Source organism: Thermobia domestica, chromosome 2, assembly GCF_964235325.1.
Source record: "Thermobia domestica chromosome 2, izTheDome1.hap1.1, whole genome shotgun sequence".
In the NCBI taxonomy this organism is placed as follows: Eukaryota; Metazoa; Arthropoda; class Insecta; order Zygentoma; family Lepismatidae; genus Thermobia; species Thermobia domestica.
Genome location: NC_137455.1, coordinates 354,917,091 through 354,939,268, shown reverse-complemented (window position 1 = coordinate 354,939,268; position 22,178 = coordinate 354,917,091). Strand labels below are relative to the sequence as shown.

Here is a 22,178-nt window from a genome sequence, read left to right as displayed (position 1 = left end):
TTAACATTAGTCAGTTCGCTTCTGAAACTGCACACAGACAATTAGGTAAAGTATTTCGCATAGTAACATTCATGCTAACATGATATAAATTCTGAGGCCAATTCATCAACTACTGCTCCACTTCCACAATAGAGTGATTCCCTGGCGTGTAACATTACTCATAATTAACATAAAACAAATCGTAGTATTTCATAACGCAATTCATTATTTGTATTATAGTATTTCATATATTCTCCGTTTCGTCGTACCTTATTGCAGTGGGATATCATTAGTCAGCACTACAGAATCTGATTAGAATATAGTTAAAAAAACCTATTAATGTACACACCATTTGTCTGGACATATAAATGCAGAATAGTTATAACAAGTATTGCTTTTGATTATAGTATATTAAGCCATCGTATCCTGATGTGTGTATTATGGATCTAGTGGAAGAAAGAATTTAGATTCAGTCATAGAATTAACATGGATTCTGATATATAATGTTTAGTACATCACGTCTAGAGTTACCTTTCCCATACAGAAAACCAGTACTTGGAATGGTGTATACGATTCACCAAACTATGAACTACTAAAATTACATGACCGTGATTACGTAATTCACATCGAATATTGAGAATTAACTTGCATATTACTTATGTGTAGATATTGCATATCGAAACTAGTTTTATCTTCCATTCAAAAATCGTCATATATCATAGTGTGTTGAATTAAAAAAGGGAAAGCGGCTGTAAATTCCGAGCCATTAGTTCCAGTACACTGTGCGGCGCAGATTCAGAATTTCTCGATTCTAACTAAACAGTAAGTTATTGTTAACCGATGAACGAGTCAAATAATAGCAACAAGTAATAATAGAACTGTTACGGACAAACAGTGAAAGTAAGGGCTCACAATATAACTAACTAGCAAACTCTATGGCCTATTGGACCCGTAGATTCAATACCGCGTTCACAAAAGCTCTCCATTCACTTCTATCCGTAGCCAACTGGATCCAATTTCTACTTCGTATTCCTATTTCTGCGAGATCCATCTTAATATTGTCCTCCATCTGCGCTTAGGTCTTCCTAATGGTCGTTTTCCGATTGGTCTTCCAGATCTTACTTTCTTCCATCCTGGCTACATGACCTGCCCACCTGAGCCTCCTAGACTTGATGACCCTAACAATGTTTGGTAAACCGTATAAATTATGTAGTTCCTCGTTATGAAGTTTCCCTCATTCAGTATTCCCGTTTCTCTTGGGTCCGAATATTCGTCTCAAGATCTTGTTCTGAAATACTTTCAGTCTGCGTTCTTCCCTCAGAATAAGCGACCATGTTTCGCAACCATAGAGAACAACAGGCATGAAGATCGTTTTATATATTTTAAGCTTAAAATTCAGATATAAGGACTCACAAAATATAACATTGAAAGAAACCGTAATGAAGACAAACGAGTCCATTACACATGGACGAAATATTAGCAAGAATTTAGCTTGTTTATCTTTTTGTCTGTAGTATAGGTGAATTACTTATACGTATTATTTATTTATTTCAGAAATAATTCAACAGTACCAGCTTCAGATGGTCTGACTAATGACGTATCTAACTCAGTTCCTCCATCGCAGCAAGACACTCAAAATTCAGATGACCGTAAAGTTGTTGTTTCGGTAAGTCATTCATCTATAATTTACCGTATACATATAAATGTTTAGAGATGGCCAAAAATTAAGTTATGAAAAGTATACAGGTACGTAAAAGGAATATATTTAATAAAATTTGTAAATATATATTTCGTGTTAAAATTATTGTTTAAAAAAACAGCTAAGGAAAAGCGCAAAAATCCAGGCATAAAAATGTTAGTATGTACTCGAAAATCATTACAGTATTGTCTCGAAAGCTGTTTAGTTAATGTGACTGCTTTTTTCTTTAAAAAAGATAAATTCTGGAGTGAAAAAGAAAGATAATATTAACAATAATTAGTTTTTTTTATGTGTTGTCGGAATCCTTAGAATAAAAAACAAGTGGCAGTGTCACAGTGTATACCACGTGAAGGAATTTGGTTTGATTTTTGGTACACCAAACTCCTTAAGAAGCTAAATTGTACCAAGCCTAAGGTTAAATATAGCTTTTTACCTAAAATTAAAAGAAGCGTACTTTAATATAAAAGAATATTTGAAAATAGAAAATATATGTCTTTAGATTTGTCGAGTAGAAAGTCATTAATTTCCTTTTAGCGTTGTATTCCACGGACAGATTAGTAATTTGTATCCTGAGCAGTATACTAACCTGTTAATAATAATAGTGCGGGTAGTATATCAAGCAAGAATGATATCCATAATTATTCCCATAGTAATACATGGGGAAGCGATTTTCGATTGTCAATATCTTAGGATCAACTGTTGAATCACCTCAATCAACGAACTCGAATCCTAAATTTTCGACTCCTCTACACCCTGACCAAAATTGATGTTGATCCATCAACTGTTTCTTGAGATTTTTTTCTCCTGAACGGACGGACACTCGGACAGACAAGCCGTTTGGTAAAGCAAACTCCTTAAGGATTATGATGCACAGCAAAAAATGAGGTGTTGAAACAACACAAAATGACTACCACTTTGGCGTGTTACTTGTGTCAATTCAACACCAAGCACATTACCTTCAGAGCATATCAGAAATACCTCGTTACTGGCTGTGAGTATTTGTATTGTATTTTATTGTTTGGTATGAGCAAAGCTTTGCGAAATATATTTCGTATTTGTGGCAAGTAACTAATAACATTCTAGTTTCTGTAATCGGTCACAATAATACTGTTGTAAACCTGTGAATCATCTGACAACAGTTACACAGATAGCGGTGCTTCCATCTATTTTCTTTATCTGTTATTCTTGTGTCTTAGCACTTATGAACAGAAGATGGCAGGACTGTTGCCTAAGTAAGTGTTGTCAGACGATCCACAGGTTTACAACAATATTATTGTGACAGATTACAGAAAACATAAAACATTATTCGTTACTTGGCATAAGTGCCAAATATATTTCACAAAGCTTTGCTCATATTAAACGATAAATACCAATGCAAATTCTCTCAGGTAGTAACGAGTTATTGCTGATATGCTCGGAAGTTGGTGTGCTTGGTGCTGAATTAACACACAAGTAACACGCCAAAGTGGTAGTCATTTTGTATTGTTCCAACACCTCATTTTTTACAGTGTAGTGTAGTAATGAGTAGAAGTATATCCTTCTCCTTTTTTTTGTTTCCTTCGGAATTGGGATGCATTCTTCAGTGACATACGGAGAAATATATCGGAATTACATCTTCTCCACGTCAAAGTAAACTGCTCAACTTAACTCTATTCATTCCGATATTGGAGGCATGGTGGCTCAGTGGTAGAGCGCTTACCTCTGGTGCGTGAGGCTTCTGATTCGATCCGCTCCCAAGTAAGTTTGTGGTGGACAACATAGTGTCCATGGGTTTTCTCGGGGTACTCCCGTTTCCTCCCACATTTTCATTTTACCAATTACTCCATCGTTATTCACTTCCCTTAGTCATTCGTCTCCCTTAACCTAAAAAGGCATAATTGTGGGACGTTAAACATAGAAATTTCATTCCATTTTCTCATTCCGAAGTTATTAACAGAAGATTAAGTATACGGCCGATTGGCACAATAGATGGGTCTAAAGGGTCTATTTAGGGCATGAGTGTTACGGATTTTTCATTCATCATTCATTTCTCATCGTCCCCTTGCGCAGCTGTGGAAGTGAAATTTATAAATAAAATAGATAAGTAAATGTGTATGTGTGAGATGTATTGTGGCCAGTGTCGTCTTATGGGTCCCTGTGCAAACCAGTGTCCTGCTGCCTCTACAACTAAATTTTACATGCAATGCTGACTGAAATGTACGAGTATGAAATTCCCAAGTATTGCACGAACAAGGTGTGAAGCAGGTTGATCTAAGCCAACACAAGTCATCCAGCCACACGGCGAAAACATCGCTGGAATTCTGTCGCTGTATGGGTTTGGCATGTTCCCTTCTCTGACATCCCTGTCAAGAGTCCAGATGTCAGCTTTGCTTTCGGACTCCTCAAGCGGCGCATGTCCCATCGTGAGTCCGCGCCGTCTCTGGAAAGCTTGTAAAGAGGAGTGAGGTGCAATACCAGTGCTGTTGTAACGCAGTCTCCTGCAATGAATATTCCAATGCCGGGCAATAGTCAGTAGAAATGATCTGCAGATCGAACACGGTTGTGGAAACACTGTGTTTTCTAGGTAAATGGGACATTGAAATTCGGCTCAATATAAATGAATCAACCTCTGTACAACAAAAGTTATATATTGAAATGCAATTCAAAATGAAGGCTAGTGACACCTGAACCTGGTGTGATTTCGGTATGCTTTATAAGTGATAAGCAATAATAATCAGAAAGCTTATTACAAACCAGAAATTATTTATAGGAGTCGCTGGCAAGAGCATGCGATCAAATGGTAGTCATGATTTGAAATAGGTTGAGAAAGCCTGGTGTAAAAATATCATTTTCACTTACAATGCTTAAGCACCCTCATCGCGTATCTTACGGATAATGAGGTTGCGGGGCGCGTTTCGCAAGTGAAATGCGCGTGGAGTGTAAAGAGGTTTCAAGCCACTAAGAGACTAGGGTAAATCAATTTGAGAAGATGTTGTGAAATAGGATCTTTGGAGAGCGAATAAGATTAATTCTGACGGTATTAATTTGGCACAGGACAGGAACCAGCAGGAAAGTTACGTTTTCCAGCAATGAACCAATAGGTTTTTAAGGCATAGAGCTGGTTAGTTAGTTAAATACATGCCAAGGAAATATAAATTGAGTTTATCGTAATATAATTGACAGATTTTAGTACAAAACAATATCAATAATTAGAGAACTGTACTGACTAAACAAATAACCTGATGTGTAAAATCCCAAATAAAACTATGACGATAAAAATGATAAAAATGTCAAGGTTAAGTACACTAATTTTGCAGTAATATCTTTCGTATATCCGAATGAGTAATGCATTCATTCTCATTAAAAATTTCATATTTATTTTGCTTTATAGCTGTGTATTTACATCTGTAGATATGATTATGTTGCAAGTACAGGACGGTGGATGAGGTAATTCTATGCAAACATATATATTGACACATAATATTTGCAAGTACTTGTCGAGATTTTTAAATCAGTTTCTTTGTCGTCGTCTTTCTTGTTTAAAATGATTATACATTAAATATGTCTTGCATTCATCACAGACAGGCCGTATTGATAAAGAGAAATATTTTCGTATATATTATTGTAGGATAATGAAGCCGATGACAAAGTTAGTGGTAGAAGTTGGTTAAGCCAACCAACAAATAAGGCCCCCAAGAAGGGTAAGAAATCCAAAAAAGTGAAGCTGAAATTATAGCATTTTTTTAATTGAACATAAAGAAATTACGAGAAGGTAAGAATTGCCTTTAAATCGTTTTCAGAAGTAGGATATTCTTATTCTGTAGTAAGTAATTGATTTGTTATTCTTGTATTTCTGTTGCTGTTACCTTTTTATTACTATGATCCAATGGTATATCTTTCATTTCTAGTTAGCGCAGGCTTGCAAGTTGCGAAGTGAGCTTTCTAATGTATAAATATCTGCTCCTTTTTGGAATTTTCCTCTTTCTGTTATTTATCTTCCACTAATTAATGCCAGTATCATTTGTTTGTTTGAGCATTAAGTTGTTATGCATTAATACATGCAATAATCGTGGTTTGTTAAAGTAAAGGATTCCTAAATATTGTATTTTAGAATGTACTTGAAATGTGAGTAGTTTCAGCAATGGTACTTGAAGTTTCATTTTTCTGGCACAGTCCATTTGTTAAATTACCTGTCTTGACAATTAGAAATATTTTCAGGATGGAAAACTGGAAACAGCCATTGGAAATTTGGGAGTTTTGTGCAAAAAAGTGCCTAAATCCACCCTCAACTTACATTGTGTCATAATTTGTTTTTCTTGAACATACCAAGAAACACCCTCCTAATTTTTTATATGTTAAAGAGGAACATCTGAACTACTTATTTTGAAAATTTGAGGTTGATGTTAGGTGGGCCTTTTTTCAGAAGTAATTGCCAAATTTTGACATTTTTTTTTTCTTTGATGGTGAAATTCATATGCTTAACCTTACTTGAGAAGTTCATTACTATAATATTTTAAATGCTACAAATTCTAAGATTGTTTTAGTGAAAACCATTTTCAAATAGCTTCTATATCTCCAGAGATCTAGCGGTTTCAGTACTTTAAGTCGAGGGCAGACATAGTTTTTTTTTTCTTTCTTTTTTTTTCTTCACAAAACCCCTAAATTTTGAATGGCTCCTACACAGGTCTCCTTTGAGCTAGAGCTGTAAACATTTTACAGGTGTGTTATGTTCGGGTGCTGCAACATTTGGGCAAAATTTGAAGAAAATCTAAAACAGATGAGCCACCTTGATTTGTTGATTTCACATGGAATGGCTCTGTGTTCTTTTTTTTTTCTGCACCCTTTCTTTTAATTAACTTATTTTAGTTCCCTCGTGCCTAGGTAGTTTAACAGTTTGGTGCGAAGGACCTAGATTCAATTCTCGTTGGAAGTACTTGTGGTTTTAGTTTCACCTTAAATTAGTCTTTCACGACTCATCCTGCTCAAAAGAAATGGTAAATTCGAACAAACAAAGACACTTTTTTTTTTTTTTTTAAATTTCTTCTTTCTCCGTATTTAATGGCCGAATATCACGAAAGCAACCACTACAACTTACATGTTATACTCACAGACAGATGGAAAGAAATTATAAACAGCATAAATCATACATATTAATGAAAGAGGAAACAGAAGTTTTTTTTTTTATACACACCAGATCCTCTGTAGATGTTAATTCTATAATGCAGAAAGAGGGAAAAAGTGACTGACTAGACCGGAACTCGAACTCGGGGCCTCCGGCATACCGTGCCGACGCGTTAACCACTACGCCACCCAGTCTACTTCACTTCCGGTGCTCTCCACTCGGGCCACGTGGGTTGTTTTATAGGGAGCTAGCTTGTTTACCAGCGGGGGCTGAGGCAAAGGGGGAAAAATTTCAACAATTTTTCTGCCTGACTCTTGCAATACTCCCTTAGCCTCCTTCTATATGTCAGCGTTGCCAGGGATAAAAATTTGTCACATGAATGCCATTCTGGAGAGAGTGTGAGTTGGTTATTTGTTGTGTGCAGTTGTGGTTGCGGTTTTGTTGCTTATTATTCATTTGATAATGGCTTCACAGCGTAAGAGAGGGCAAACTATACACAGCGAAGCTAGAGAAGTAATAAGGGAGGCCATAGTACAGTGCGACGAAGAAGCGAAGGAGAAAAAAACTGAAGCATTTGTTATCACAGCCTAATTTGCGTGTGTCCACGTATACAGGGATCTTCGATAGGGATTGCATAATTGCATAAACTCTTTGAATTAAGTGAGTATTAGCTGAATTTTTTGACAACGCACTGGCAACCCCGCCCAGGACCGTCGAGTGACCGTTTCTTGGCGACGGGGTGGGGAACCTGCCAATCAACTCTGAATTCCTCAGCCTCGCATTAAAGCTAGCTCCCTATAATACCACATACCACTGCTGTACTTGGACAGTCCGTGTCCATATACTGGGCACCTTATGACGGTAATTTCATATATATTAATGAAACAGAAAACAGCCGATTTTTTACACACACTAGATCCTTTGTAGATGTGAATTCTGTAAACAGAAAGAGTGAAAAAATGACTGACTTGCCGAACTCGGGACCTTCGGCATACTGTGCCGATACGTTAACCACTATGCCACCCAAGTCTGTTCCACATCAACTTGTACCTCCATTTTTTCTTTGAATACTCTTTTATATATGATAATCAAGTGCACTTGTTGCAGAGACTTTGTATGCCTGAAAATGACGGTAATTCTTGATTTCTACGGATGCAGCTCGATTTCACAATTTATCATGTAGCTAAATCAAGAGGTTCAGATAGAGAGACCGTGGCGCTTATTTCACTGACACATTTGTCCCCATTTCTGTTGGTCTCAGACGTGATTTTTACCGTAAATGTTTCATCTGTTGTTACTATGTATAGGGGTACAGAAACGCTGCTAGTTTGAGGGAACGAGATAGAAAATAATAGCAGAATAAAACTTTTATTGAACACACCTTTGTCAAAATTTAAAGAAGAACGATACACCCTTCAATTTCATACATAATTCCTGCATTCTAAACTGTGTCCATTTTGTATCAGTAATCACACTATTTGACCACGTACTCACCTACGTAAATTACTTCCAGATTTCTTTTCTCTTAAAAATCGACCAAACCTGGAACTTCGAACTGTTCCATTGCATTTGTATGCTTTTTGTCCTTATGTTAATAGTAATCATAAATGTGTGTGTAGTTTTTGTTTGTTTGTTTAACGTCCCATAATTGTGCACACGAGACTAAGGGAGACGTTTATAATGAGATAAATAATAATGGTGAAATGACGGAAATGGGAGGAAACGGAAGAACCCCGAGAAAGCCACGCACACCGTGTTCAGTGTCTATAGTAAAGCTAAATAATACGAATACATTGTAACAAATTATTTATTTATATTTCCATAGTTTCATTTACAGGTACATAATCACAATACTTTATTTTTGTATTTCATGTATAAATCCTGGCCATACTGCGTCTGATTCAGCAAGCTCAGCCTTAATCCAGTCTGGTACCTGGAAGAAAAATTATAAATAATGCTTAACATACGTATGTTGTTTTAAATATTAGTAGTACACGTTTTCAATAAGTGAACTGTCACCAATGCATTTCTAATAATACAGAATGTTTAAAAAATGTGGAACTTTCTGAAGTGATTGAAAAATACGAGTAATTTGTGATACATTATATAATGTTTGCCTCAGTACGGTACACAACTAAAATGAAACTCAAATTCTATAACTAACTGGTTCATATTAGTTTACTATCCAAAATAACTTAAACTAGAAATATAAATTATTGAACAAAGCAACATTTATTAAAAAAGAAAAAAGAAACAGAAAAAAATAACTGTAATAGTTTTGCCAATTTTTTTATTAGATTACGAGTTTCTGGGAATTTCGAATATAAAAAATATACATAGCAATGTGTAAAACAATATTTCAACTTTTTTTTTTTATGTGATTTTCTCTCTCTGATGCTGCATCTTGATATCCTAAACAACAATCAAATTACTGTAATTCCATTTTCGTTGAGTTCAGCAACACAATAAATGCTGCCAGGAAACATCTGTAGGTTTCTCAATTAACACATTGCCTTGTTAAAATATAATGTTCACAAAACAAGCCCAAATGTTTTATTCCATCGATTTTGACAGAAGCTGCTTCGTTGACATATTTTATCAAAAGCATGAATCCCTGGCTGTATTTTCCTTTTAAGATCTTTATGGCTTTTGAATTCACCTCTCACCATTACTATCACCTCTCACCATCTTGTGACACCTTACTCTCCTTTCTAGTGAACATCATTCGCCAATTAACTGGCTTCATCAGATACTAACAAACAAGAGGGAGTTGCATCTAAATATAACAGAATCCCAGAAACAACACAAAAATAACGTAAGATTAGAAAGAGAAAGAAATGTCATTTTTAATCACGTGAGGAACACGGGGCATAATATTAATTGGTGCAAGATTGAAATGTTAGGACAGGAACAAAGGTCGTTGATAAGAAAATGGAAGGAGGCCAGATTTATTGAAAAAAGCAGAGCTGTGTTATGAATTAGAATGCAGGACTAAAAATTGACAAACAGTCGGGTAAGTTATTGGAAAGACTTAATTTGAAGCTTAGTTTTGCAGTGGACCAGAGAGGGAAAGGAATTTATGGTGTTTAGCTTCACTTTTGTCAACTTTTGTTATGATTGGCTGAGTCCGTTCTGACCAGCTTCTGGGACTATGTTATATTTAAATACAACTTCCTCTTGTTTGTTACAGTGTCTGATGAACCGAATATGTTACGTGGCGAAACTTATACAATTATTATTTTTTTTAATAAACGTTGCTTTTTTTAGTGATTTGTATTTCTAGTTCTAATTCTATCCAGTTCCAAGTAACATTATTCACTGATTTGCTTGTTGAGAGTTCAGCGTCTCTCAGAATCAAGAGTACATAAAATATGGATCATCAACTTGTGATATAGGAGGCGCGGTGGCTCAGTGTAGAGCGTTCACCTCTGGTGCTTGGGGTCCCTGGTTCGATCCCAGCTCGCGCCATGTGGACTTTGTGGTAGAGAAACACCGTGATCATGGGTTTTCTCAGGGTTCTCCCGTTTCCTCCCACTTTCTTCATTCCACCATTTCACTCATTTCTCATTATCACCGTCTCCTTTAGCCTAACCGGCATAACCGTGGGACGTTAAACTTAAAGATTTCATTTCATTTTTCAACTTGTGATATAAACATACTAGCTTGCCCCAGGGCTGGTAGCGTAATCTTGTGATCCGTGATGTGGAGTGTGGAAAATGGCCTATACTGTGAGGGTTAATTTTGCACTATGGCCTACCGCACTGAATTCAAGCACCGGTCGAAACACAACAGCTCAAACTATCAATCTCGCATCAAGAAACCTTAATTGATTTATACTTTCAGATTAGGGAACGTAGTCGTGTTTCTTTCATCTAACACAAAATCGTTATGATAACGAGTAGGATTTTGTCTTCCAGTCAGTCGTGCAGAAAATTCTTTAATTCATTCTGCACATTTGCTCATATTACGATGGGATTCCGTTGTGTGACATATGATAAAATTTATTTTCGTCTTGATAACATGAGAGATTTTCATCCCTTAGGTGCGCTTCGAAAACGAAGCTGAATCGAGGAGAGCGTGTAGAGGCGCGTTTGATAAAGATTTCTCTTAGGAATGCGTTTAGAGGTGCAATATTTTTATCTCCCAGATTCAACGTCGTCTTCGCAGCTTGTCTTTAGTCTCCAGTAAAGGATTAACCCTAGAAATGCCAAGGGGGGGTCAATTTTGCCCGCGCCTCTTTTTTGTTCAATTTGAATACCTTAAAATGTTCGTATAATATATCAGTGATTTCACGCATTTTTTGTATATATACACTACCAGTGCTGGAAATATTCTCGGTTTTGAAATTTGTTCAACAGTTTAACCATGAGGCAATAAATAAGGTCTGAAAATTACTTGAATCGAGCGCGGGCAAATTTGACCCTCCGTTGGTACTTCACGTAGCTGACGCGAGCATGGTCTTTCTAGGGTTAAACGATCTTGCTCCGAAGAAATGAGTTATTACAGAGTAATGAGAACGTTAAAATTAAAATATTTACTTTTTTTTTTTTTTTTCGCCAGTTAGGTAGTTTAGGCCTGTCAACAGTAGAAAGCACGTTTAGGTTTCTGATCCCATTGCTTTTGCAGGATTGGTTTGAATGGATTGAGTAGTGTATAAACTGTAACAGAAGATGCAATCTGTATTACAGAATTATGTCGTGTTTAATGCTCTTGTTGTGACTCCCCAAAAGCTTTAATTTATTTAACTATATTCAACAACAAAAAAATTAAGTACTTACAGGACCCAAGCTATCAACTTCAGCACTCTCAGATGAAGCCTTTTCTCTCTCAAGATTTCGATTTTCCTCTAAATTTGCTCTCTTATTGTGTTCATTTCGTCTGTCTGTCTGTTCGTGATCTTCGTCTTCCTCTATGAGTTCCGTTGTTTTCATATTCTCCGCTTCTCTTGTCATTGAGGCTGATCTAGTCGACACCCTTGCGAGAGGAGCTGTAGTATCAACCAAAATGTAGATATTATGGTGGTAAGGGTAGACACCCGCCAGGCTTACAGTTTCGCCTTTAGCTATTTGCTTCGGAGAAGCATACAAACTGAAACGAAATAAAAACGTAATTATCTGGTTGGCAATTTGATTAGTAGTTTAAACTTTGCTGAAATTATGACCCTTTGAAACCCTATCATACAAAATTCCATTTATTTTATTTATATTTGTTTGTTTAACAAACTTTCAGACAATCTATAAGGCCATTTTACACTATAATAATTGACTATGAATTAGGGATGGCCACATTTTTTCGAAAAATGTAATTTTCGAAAACGAAAAACGAAAAAATTTCGAAAAACGAAAAAATTTTCGAAAAGCGAAATACGAAAAAATTTTCGAAAAGCGAAAAACGAAAAACGAAAAAATTTTCGAAAAAGCGAAAAACGAAAAAACGAAAAATGAAATTTCCGAAAATTGAAAAACAGATTTTTCGAAAAAGGCCATCCCTACTATGAATAACAATAATGAGAGAGGAAGTCATCCAGTGCGTATTTAAGATCCCTCATTTGCATGATGGAACTTGAGTAGGCTACGCAACTAATCATACGTATTAATGTTGGAATTGTCTCAAATAACTTAATTTTATTCACTCACAAGGACCTATACATATTCCATAATAATAACTTTGGAACTCAAAGAGTAATAGTGTAGTTTTCAGTGGTTTCCAGCTTTTCTAAGTTCCCACAAATGATGGTTGATTTAAACTATTCGCTGAGCAAAACAGTACGTTTATTGTAAAACATTGTTAACGTGTAACAGTTTCGCCAACTATCGGCTTTGGCTTCATCAGACTCTATGACTATACAGGTAATGACAGAATTAATATATAAGAGACAACAAAAGAATTCACGAATCCTGATTGGTACGCAATAACCACACACAAACACATACACACAAAAGAAAGTTTTTTGTAAGGGGATTGGGTGCTGTAGATTTGAGTAACCAATCAGATTCAGGATTGGTAGATTCTTTCACTGTCTTTTATATATTAAATCTGTCACTACCTGTGTATTCGTAGTGTCTGAAGAAGCCAAAGTGGATAGTTGGCGAAACTTTACACGTTAATAATTTTTGGCGAAACTTTTACACATTAATAATTTTTGGCGAAACTTTTACACATTAATAATTTTTGGCGAAACTTTTACACGTTAATAATTTTTGGCGAAACTTTTACACATTAATAATTTTTGGCGAAACTTTTACACGTTAATAATTTTTGGCGAAACTTTTACACGTTAATAATTTCTACAATAAATGCACTGTTTTTCTTAGCGAGTAGTTTAAATCAAATTTGCGTATACTAAAAGCAAAGCTTAAACAATGGAACCCATTAGTAATGGTTTGGAATTAAAGAATGTGAGCATGGACGTACTACCTTTTGGGATGTGACTCGGATCGTTCCTAGTCTATATAGTTTCTAGGAAATTTCCATCCTCCTCGCTGGTCTACCATTCAGCGTATGTGGCGTTGGTACATGTCTCGAATTCGATTTCCGGTGGGAAAGCACTAAAATTGAAACGCATTACAGTGGTTCGAATACCACTTTGAACTATAAGTCAACGTCTTAGGTACCCTTGGTGCTGAAAGTATTTACGCTCACTTCAACAAATAATGTAGGAAATTTCTGTGCCATACGGGAAACTGGAGTTTAATATTAGTGATGCGTAAAATTACACATTCAAAGTAAAGTAAAGGGATGGGAGCAGAGAAACTAACTGTAGATAATAAAAACTTAATCCTGATATTCTAGATTTATAGCAGGTCGTGCTGCATTGAATTAGTGAGTCCGTGCTGCATTGAATTAGTGAGTCGATGTATCATATAAACCAGTGATTTCCAACTGGTCGATGTATGAAGTAGGAACGCGCTTTTGCAATCTGAGAAAAGCGTTTTGAGAGGAGGGGGATACGTAGGAGAAGGGAAAAGAAGTGTTGAGATTGTTGTACGGTTAGTCATGGACCCACGATTTGTATGACTTCGCTATCTATGTTGTTATTTACCTGTCAGCTCCTTCCTCTCTTCACGTGGTTTACTGAGGAGAGAGCAGCACACTTTGGCGTCAGAGAAGGAAATATCTCGGAGAATATATGTTGTAAGGTTCCATACTGCCACGTGTAAGCAACTACTATAAACACATGCTTCAATTACGAACACTTGTTATTGTGTTCAAAACATAAACTCCAGCAAACGATGGAATACGGATTCGAAGAAGGTTAGGAAGAAAACCGAAGATGATCGACCTCCCTTCACGGGCCTCCCCTGCAAGGGACATCTATAAAAGAAGCCTGCAAGAGGACGGAAGCATCAGTCTATAGCTGATCAATAATCTATCAACACTTTACTCCTGGGGCCGTAATGGGCTATGCAGTTCCTTTATATCTATCTCTGGAGACTGCATTGAGCGAAAGAGATATTCTATAATCACCTTTCTCCCGGGGCTGCAATGAGCTACGGAGAAATCCTATAATAGTCTTCCGAGGCTACAGTGAGCGAAGGAGACTACCTTGAATCACCTAATCCGATGGCTCCAGCGAGCAAAGGAGTTTTCCATCATAGACCTAAAGTCATATTGAACCTTTATCTAGGGAGCCACTATTGAGTGCGAAGGACTTGCTAAAAATCTGAGAACATTTATGAATAAACTTTGTAAAATTGTTTATAACACATTAATTTTATAATAAAATAGGTGAAGAGCTTTATATCCCGGACTTTTATTAGACTCTACTGAACGAAATATTGCAATATATTTATATATATAAACCTGCATAAAATTGCAATAAACTTGCATTACTTTTAGAAAACTGGAACGAATTAATAATTAAACGCCAGCTGTAACGATGTGAAGAAAGGTTTAATGTACTATGGTAACAAATTAAACTTAGAAACTATAAAACAAATTAAATCGATGACCCTATTTTCGGAACAGAATTATTACTTATGTCATTCTCAGTAATGTAAAGAGGTACACATCATCTGATTAGACAGTAGTTTGAAAAAGTTCCACTTCTCAAGCGATAGAGCATATTAAACAATATTGCTATATACTTACGCAAGTATTTCCTGAGGTTCTAGAATAACATCACGAAATTGGAGACATTGATCGGGCGGTAAATTTGCCGCAGTCAAAATACTCGTGTAGTCTGAGCTAGATGCAGAACCCATTCTATTACGTTCCATTTGCTACAGGGACAAAATTAAATTTAAACTTAAAAAATGCTGCTTCGTTCAACGAAGCGAAATTTAAAGAAAATTTTGTTTTATATATATGAGCCTAATATTATAGTTGTTTTGCACAGTTTGAGCTTAATGCAGTTTTTTTTTCTTTTTCTTTAAGTCACGACAGATTTACGTATTTCTCATTTTCTCATTCATCGAATTCTGTGTTTACACATTTCTCACAATACTGGACATAAGAGTGAATAAAAATAATATATTCCTTTTTTAGTAACAAACGCTATTATCTAAAATAAAGTAATACCAAAAATATCACAAATGATTCGGAAAATACAAAATCATTACGTAATGTTTCTTCAGGTCAATTGTGAATCACAAATTTCATGATCTCGGCCTGAAGTTCAACAATAAGAAACTACTTGAATACACCTTTTACGAGTATTTAAAAATTCATAGTTAATTTCGCAGGCTACAGATACGTGTTGTACAATTTTTAAATATTGTTGCTTGACATTTACAATACGAATGAAAACATGAAAATACATTGAACTTTGTTTGTTGAATGTATTTCTAATTACGTTTATAATATCTGATTTTCTTATTGTGCAACCCACTTTTCGGGTTTTTAGTAATTTTATTCGTAAAATAGATAGTTTAATTTGAAACATAGGCTTACTATGTAGAAATTAAGTACAGAAAACTCTTGATTATTCGTGCATATATTATCCGGTTTGCAGATTGTTCGTGCATAGTGTTATTATCAGATAGTTCAAAAAGTATTGAGCCTTTTGCTCACGAGATGGCGTTAGTATCCCAAATTGCACAGTATATGAGTCGCAGCGGGTAAGGTTTAACGTTATTTGAAAGTTAAAAATTGAAACTAGTAGATCTGCAAAGTATCTAAGAATTTCTGTAATCAGACGTAAGGTATTGCGGCATAAAGAAAATTAACTTTGTGCAACACTGCGCTACAATTTACGATTTCATTTCGATTAAAGCGCAAATGCTGCGTAGGCCTGTGGAGAAATTTGTGCTATGTATGGGTAAGATACATTATCAAAAAGCAACAACCAAAAGATGGTTCAGTAACTTTGATTCTGGAAATTTCGGTGTCCAAAATGTTCGTCGCAGTGGGCGACCAATCACAATCTAACAAAAAACGGGCAAGACTGGCATGTAGGCAATCATGATATCGCCAATGACATAAACGTCCATTATCAAACACTGTTAGACCATTTGGTGAAAGCTAGCTACAAAAAACGTTCGACGTTTGGATGCCGCATGATTTGACTCAAGGAAATTATTTGACTGAATTTCTTTCTGCGAATCTCAACTGAAACATAATGAACTCGAGCCATTTCTGAAGCGATTGATCACAAAAAGCGACTGAGGAGAACCTCCACAGTTTGTGACAAAGCCCACAGTGACGCCCAGAGAGATTACACTATATGTACAACTCGGTGGACTCGGTAGAACGATAGACACCTCTGGTGCATGGGGTCCCGGGTTCAAACCCTGCTCCCGCCAAGTGAACTTTGTGGTGGACAAACACCGTGTGCGTGGGTTTTCTCGGGGTTCTCCCGTTTCCTCCCACTTTCTTCATTCCACCATTTCATTCATTTCTCATAATCACCGTCTCCTTTAGCCTAACCGGCATAACCGTGGGACGTGAAACTCAAAGATTTCATTTTTCATTTTTTTTTTCGGTAGAACGATAGACTCGGACTTAACCATTCAAAAGAAACGGTCAGAATTGGTGAATAGAAAAGATGTCGTATTCAGCCAAACCGATACATCTTTAACGATCCAGCAGAAATTGAGGGAGCTTAGCTGATAAGTTTTAATGCATGTACCATCGTTTGGTTTGGTCATTACAATACTCCCTGAATGGTTTTAAGTTAGTTTCAAGAAAGGGCTATGGAAACCACGTGTCACAATTTTTTGACTAGAAACAACATACCGTATGTTACATAGCGACGGTATTATGGTGTTGCCGGAAAAATGACAAAAGGTCATCGACCAAAATGGTGCATATATGATTTCATGGTGTCATTTTCAAATAACAATGTATATATGGTAAATTTTGACCTCCAACAAAGACTCAATATTTTTTAGACAACTTAATGTTATCATTATTCAATTCTATGAAAGTATTCAAAAGATTGAACACGTATGCAAAAGACATTTCTCATATGTGTAAACTGAAATTACACAACCAGCAACGTGCGAGCCATAAACAGCAACAATCGATACTTAACTTCAGTATAAACACAGTAATAGAGAACCAAACTAAACTTGCAAATTTTACGACAGCTAACAACGCAATTTCATCGCAACAGTGAATGTATTTAGTTGGAAACAGTAGTGTAGAATAACGATTGAAAGCTGATACGCGTAATACAGGCTTGTCTTCGTAGTTTGTTTATACCGCAAAGAAATTTGCCTTACGAGTGTATATGCGTATACTGTATACATTTATGACTTCCTTGTGCTAAATTATTATTGTACCCTATCAATAAACATTTTCGATTATTCGTGATTATCGATTATTCCTGCCTTTTGTCCGGTAATTAGCACGAATAACCAAGAGTTCTCTGCATTTTTGTATTATATTGTATGTGCAAGGGAACATTTCTGTTTTATGTAGGAAAGAATATAGAATTTCCGAAAGGAAGCGAGTTAGCATATACCTGATACGCTCTGGTTGTTCCGTAACTTCCGGATAGCCTGGCTCCTTGTTTAAACATTGTTTCCTGCAGAAACAGTAAACAAAAACGTATTCTTTAAAGTACTGGTAGTATGGATTCATTTAAATGTGCATACATTATGTCATAAAACTATAAGACTTGTTTGTTGAGAAATGCTTTTTTGTGCTCTAATACTTTGATATAATTAATATACAAAATACGAAATGCAAGAGTAATACTTATACTCTTGTAATATTCAGAATTTAATTCCCTTTTACCCGACTTCAAGCAGATATTTTGCTCTCGAGTTATCGCTGTTTTTGCATTTTTCCGACAAATTTTCTGTTGGTCATAACGTCGGAAGGAAGTATTTGTGCACTCAGGTTGGTGTATACTTTTGCCTTATCTTGGTGTCAGGAGTCACCTCCCAAACGTTGTCGGTATTCTTTTCAAACACCCTGTAGATATGTATGTATTTACATAAACAACTGTATTTTCTAGTTCTCCGTCAGCCAGAAAGTTTGACCTTTTTTAAACATAGAATTCTTGTTTCACCTCAATCACATGATAGTCTATGTTATGTTTTGTTAGGACATATAGTTATCAGAATAATGGAAATACCTGGAGTTGGAAACACGTCATGTATATAGGTTGGCAAGGGTCAGGTGATAGCCATAGCACCGGCTTGTTGGTGGGGTGATTTACAGGAAACTTGGTACTACGTAAGGAACAGGAGAATGGCAGTATGCAGTAAACTGAGCGGCCGATGATAGTATAAAATGGGCGACCTCTCTGATTTCCGAAGAGGGTAAATTGTTGGCCTTTGGTTATGTACTGCAAGCGTAACGAAAGAGGCAAACATGTTGGGTGTATTGCGAGGAACAGTGTCCAAGATGATGATGGTCTACAATACTTACGGCAAAACCTAAGCAGCGAAGAGGAACAGTAGTCAGAAGAAAACCGTCAACAACAGGTCTCGGTGAGCATTAAAGCAGATTGTCTGTCGGAACCGTAGTGGGACTACGATGTTAGTGACGATGAAACTAAGCAGCACCTCCCATCCTGTGTCGATAATTATAGTGCGCTGTGAGATACATAACATCGCACGCATAAAACCGCTTTTAAGGAACCATAACGCCAATGATGCCGCGAACTTGCAAATGGACTGTTACTGACTGAAAACTAGAATATGATCGGACGAGTCATTGTTCACCTTATTTAAAACCACGGGCTGTGCTTACGTCTGGCGGATACTCAAAGACAAGTACAATCCGCAGTGTCTCTGTGATACTCGGCTGCATTATTGTGTTTTTCGGTCCTTTGGTGACGTTCACTAGTTTCATGCGTGATTATGTCGCCATTTTAAGGGATCTTGTCGATTCTATAATCCAGATGTTTTTGTGTAATGGTGCCGTATTCCAGGATAATGGTCTCATTCTCATAGCTTGAGGGTTGCGGTGTGATTTAAGGAACATTGAGGCGAAGTGGAATACCTCCTTTGGCCCGCCTAATTACTGGCAACACAATAGAACCGTGGTTCGTTTCTGTTCATTCTCTTTCACGGAACTGAGTGATGCTCTGCAAGCAAAAGTGTATAATATTCCAGTTACTTTCATTCACGACCTCTGTGACTGTATTCCATGTCGCATCAGAACTGTTTTGACCAAACGCTATCTGGTAGGTTGCAGTTTTTCAGGTGTTTTTATACAGAGTGTCTATCGGTCACGGAAGTCACGAATGTCACGAAAAAGTCACGAAATAAGAAAACGGCCATGAAAGTCACGAAAAAGTCACGAAATTTAGCTTTTGGGTCACGATTTGTTTAAACTGTACAAATGTAATTATAGATTTTTTTCTATAAAACGTCAAAGTTCAATACCAAAAATGTCTATCGTCGGCTTTAGACGCTACCAAATCGCAAGCAAAGTACGTTTCTATCGCATGGATGAAAATTCGGCCTAATTCGCATTGAAAATATTAGGAAATTTTATGATTCGGTAAAGAAAAGGTCACGAAAAAGTCACAAAATTTCATTTTGGAATTTTAGTAGACACCCTGCATTATTTTGTTAATCATTTGTATGTAGTGTTGAGCTTCGAGCAAAGAATGGAGGAAAAAAGGAAAAGAAACCAAAATCTGAGAAAGAGTCATTTCTGTTAAACCTTGGTTTTCGTTTTTATGATAGCTCTAACTAAAAAAAATACTAATGAAGATTTAGAAAAAGTTATGAAAAGCAGTTGTTATTGGAAGATGTGGCAAATATCGTACAATCGTAATTTCTGCTTAATTATAAAATCGAAAGTTGAAATTTATTGCATTTTTGAATGTTCTGGAGCAGTTGTTACAACTATACTACCTTTTATACTATTAAAAATTTGCACTCTTTTTGAATTTAGAGAGGTCGCTCATTTTATACTATTATCGTTCGCTCAGTTCACTGCCGTTCTGCTGCTCCTCACGTAGTACCGAATTTCCTATGTCCTGTGATACAGCTTGGTAACGATCAGGCGGGAACCACAGCACTGGATTGTTGGTACCTTTGTATGCATTTTCACAAACAAATATCACAGAAATTTATTTTGAAGCAAATTAAATTCTGAATATTACAAGAATCTATATAAATATTACTCTTGTATTTCGTATTTTGTATATTAATTCACTATGGAAACAAACAATTATGCAATAACAGGTTAATAGTGAGCATAATTGTAGGCTCGTTATAGATAACATATATATAAATTTATCAAAATCAAATCAAATTCAAATTGTTATATTTACACAAAGTACCACGAGTACAGAACAATGATAGAATATTATTGTTCCATAGAATAGCAGAAAAATCTGACAGGGACTCTGAATCCCAATTTTATATATACTACTTTAGTGTTTTTAGCGTTTTGTTCTTCAAGCTGTACTTTGTAGGAATAATTCAACAAACGGTAGATGTTTCAGTGCAGAAAGCTTTAGCGGTAGAGACCAGGGTTCGAGTTCTTGCCAGTTCAGTGATCAAATTCGTGTGTTATTTCTCCAGATCGAGTCCATTGAAACATTTTATAATAAATCGTATTAAAGAGAAATCAGGATCCATCTCTCCATAATAGTCTCTAAGTTACCGTCCGTGTATTGATGTATATACTTTTTCGTTCAATGAACTCCGTATGTGTACTGATGCGTAAAATTAACGTTTTTGTGTCTACAAATAAATAACTTACGGATGTGAATAACAAATTTCAAATTTGATACTTACTTGTGTGCTGGGTCTCGTTGTTGAAGGTGTTATATATTTAGTTCCCCAGAAGTATACTGCATTCTCAATTGTACCAGCTACAGTGTAAGTTGGGCCACATTGGACCATCTGAAATAATTATGTTGACTAAATAAATTGGTTCTAGAAGAGATTTTATAGATGGCTACACAGTTAATTCAATGCACATTTTGTTCTTATATTCTAAGTGCTTACGAGAGACTTGATTTCAAATAATTAAAATTTTCTTTACTAGTAAGTTGATTAACAGTGGAAGATGGAAAGACGGAATATGAAGTACCGTCTCGACAGTCTTCTAGTGAAATGGAAAAGTTAGGTTAGCCAGTCGTTGTATTTGAACCTGGAACCTTGTGAACGTGAACCGTATATTTATATCCCTTTATATAAATTATGTTTATTTTCTATATTGTAAATTTAGGGTGATGTTTACTTCAGTCCAAATCTTAACACTTAAACTAATTTTTGCTAAAAAGCCTACGTTTAACTGGGTGATGTGTGGTCAGATCCTCCCTCCAGCGACATCAATTATGGTCTTCTTTACGTACAGTCAAATACTGCTTTAATTCAGGGAACTTTTCAATTGTGTCACGATTCTATGTCAATATCCACGATCGATAGTCAAACATGGCATCAGGCAGAAACAGTGGCTCAGTGGTAGAGCCCTTACCTCTGGTGCGTGGGATCTTGGTTCGATCCCAGTCAAGTAAGTTTGTGGTGAACAACATTGTGTCCCTGGGTTTCCTCGGGGGTACTCCCACTTTCTCATTCCACCAATTCTTCCACAATCATTCACTTGTCTTAATCATCGTTCGTCTCCCTTAGGCTAAAAGCATAATCGTGCCACACTAAACAGAAAGGCTTCATTTTTCATTTCATTTTTTTCGAACATTTCACCATGTGCGGTATAACTGAGTACAGTGAACAAATTTAATCTTAGCTTGACCATTTATTTGTGTAGAGCTACACCTAATGGACAAATCATAAACATTTAATTTAAAATACTTCAATCATTTATGGACAAATAGGATTTTTTTAAATAAAATTTCTAATGTTTTGGAATTACATAACGAATAGTAGAAAGTAAGATTGCAATCGAATGGGGAGATTAGTGGCAAATACGACCTCTACTAGCGAATTTCACTGGATTTCATGCGATTAGATTCACAAGAAAAATTATGTAAGCGCCATTGTATCTGAATGTGTTATTTTCTAAACCTGCTTTGTTCCTTTG

At 36.1% G+C, this 22,178-nt stretch overlaps 2 protein-coding genes across 6 annotated transcripts in view; one reads left to right on the top strand and one right to left on the bottom strand.

The window, feature by feature from the left end:
• LOC145678795 (non-homologous end-joining factor 1-like) overlaps positions 1-22,178 on the top strand; it is a 49,267-nt gene that overhangs the window by 23,293 nt on the left and 3,796 nt on the right. The window contains exons 5-6 of one of the 2 annotated variants that reach the window (XM_081749309.1): positions 1,534-1,645; positions 5,286-5,429. In XM_081749309.1, coding sequence (XP_081605435.1) covers positions 1,534-1,645; positions 5,286-5,393 — 220 coding nt within the window. In that variant the 3' untranslated portion in view covers positions 5,394-5,429. The remainder of the gene's footprint in view (positions 1-1,533; positions 1,646-5,285; positions 5,430-22,178) is intronic. The other variant, XM_081749310.1, reaches the window with a different exon arrangement.
• LOC145678793 (serine/threonine-protein kinase Nek8-like) overlaps positions 5,447-22,178 on the bottom strand; it is a 127,550-nt gene continuing 110,818 nt past the window's right edge. For 2 of the 4 annotated variants that reach the window (XM_081749304.1, XM_081749306.1), the window contains 5 exons: positions 20,930-21,037; positions 17,686-17,748; positions 14,871-15,001; positions 11,558-11,867; positions 5,447-8,712 (listed from right to left, as the gene is read on the bottom strand). In XM_081749304.1, coding sequence (XP_081605430.1) covers positions 8,635-8,712; positions 11,558-11,867; positions 14,871-15,001; positions 17,686-17,748; positions 20,930-21,037 — 690 coding nt within the window. In that variant the 3' untranslated portion in view covers positions 5,447-8,634. Of the gene's footprint in view, positions 8,713-11,557; positions 11,868-14,870; positions 15,002-17,685; positions 17,749-20,929; positions 21,038-22,178 lie in introns of those variants that run through there. The other 2 variants (XM_081749305.1, XM_081749307.1) reach the window with 2 other exon arrangements.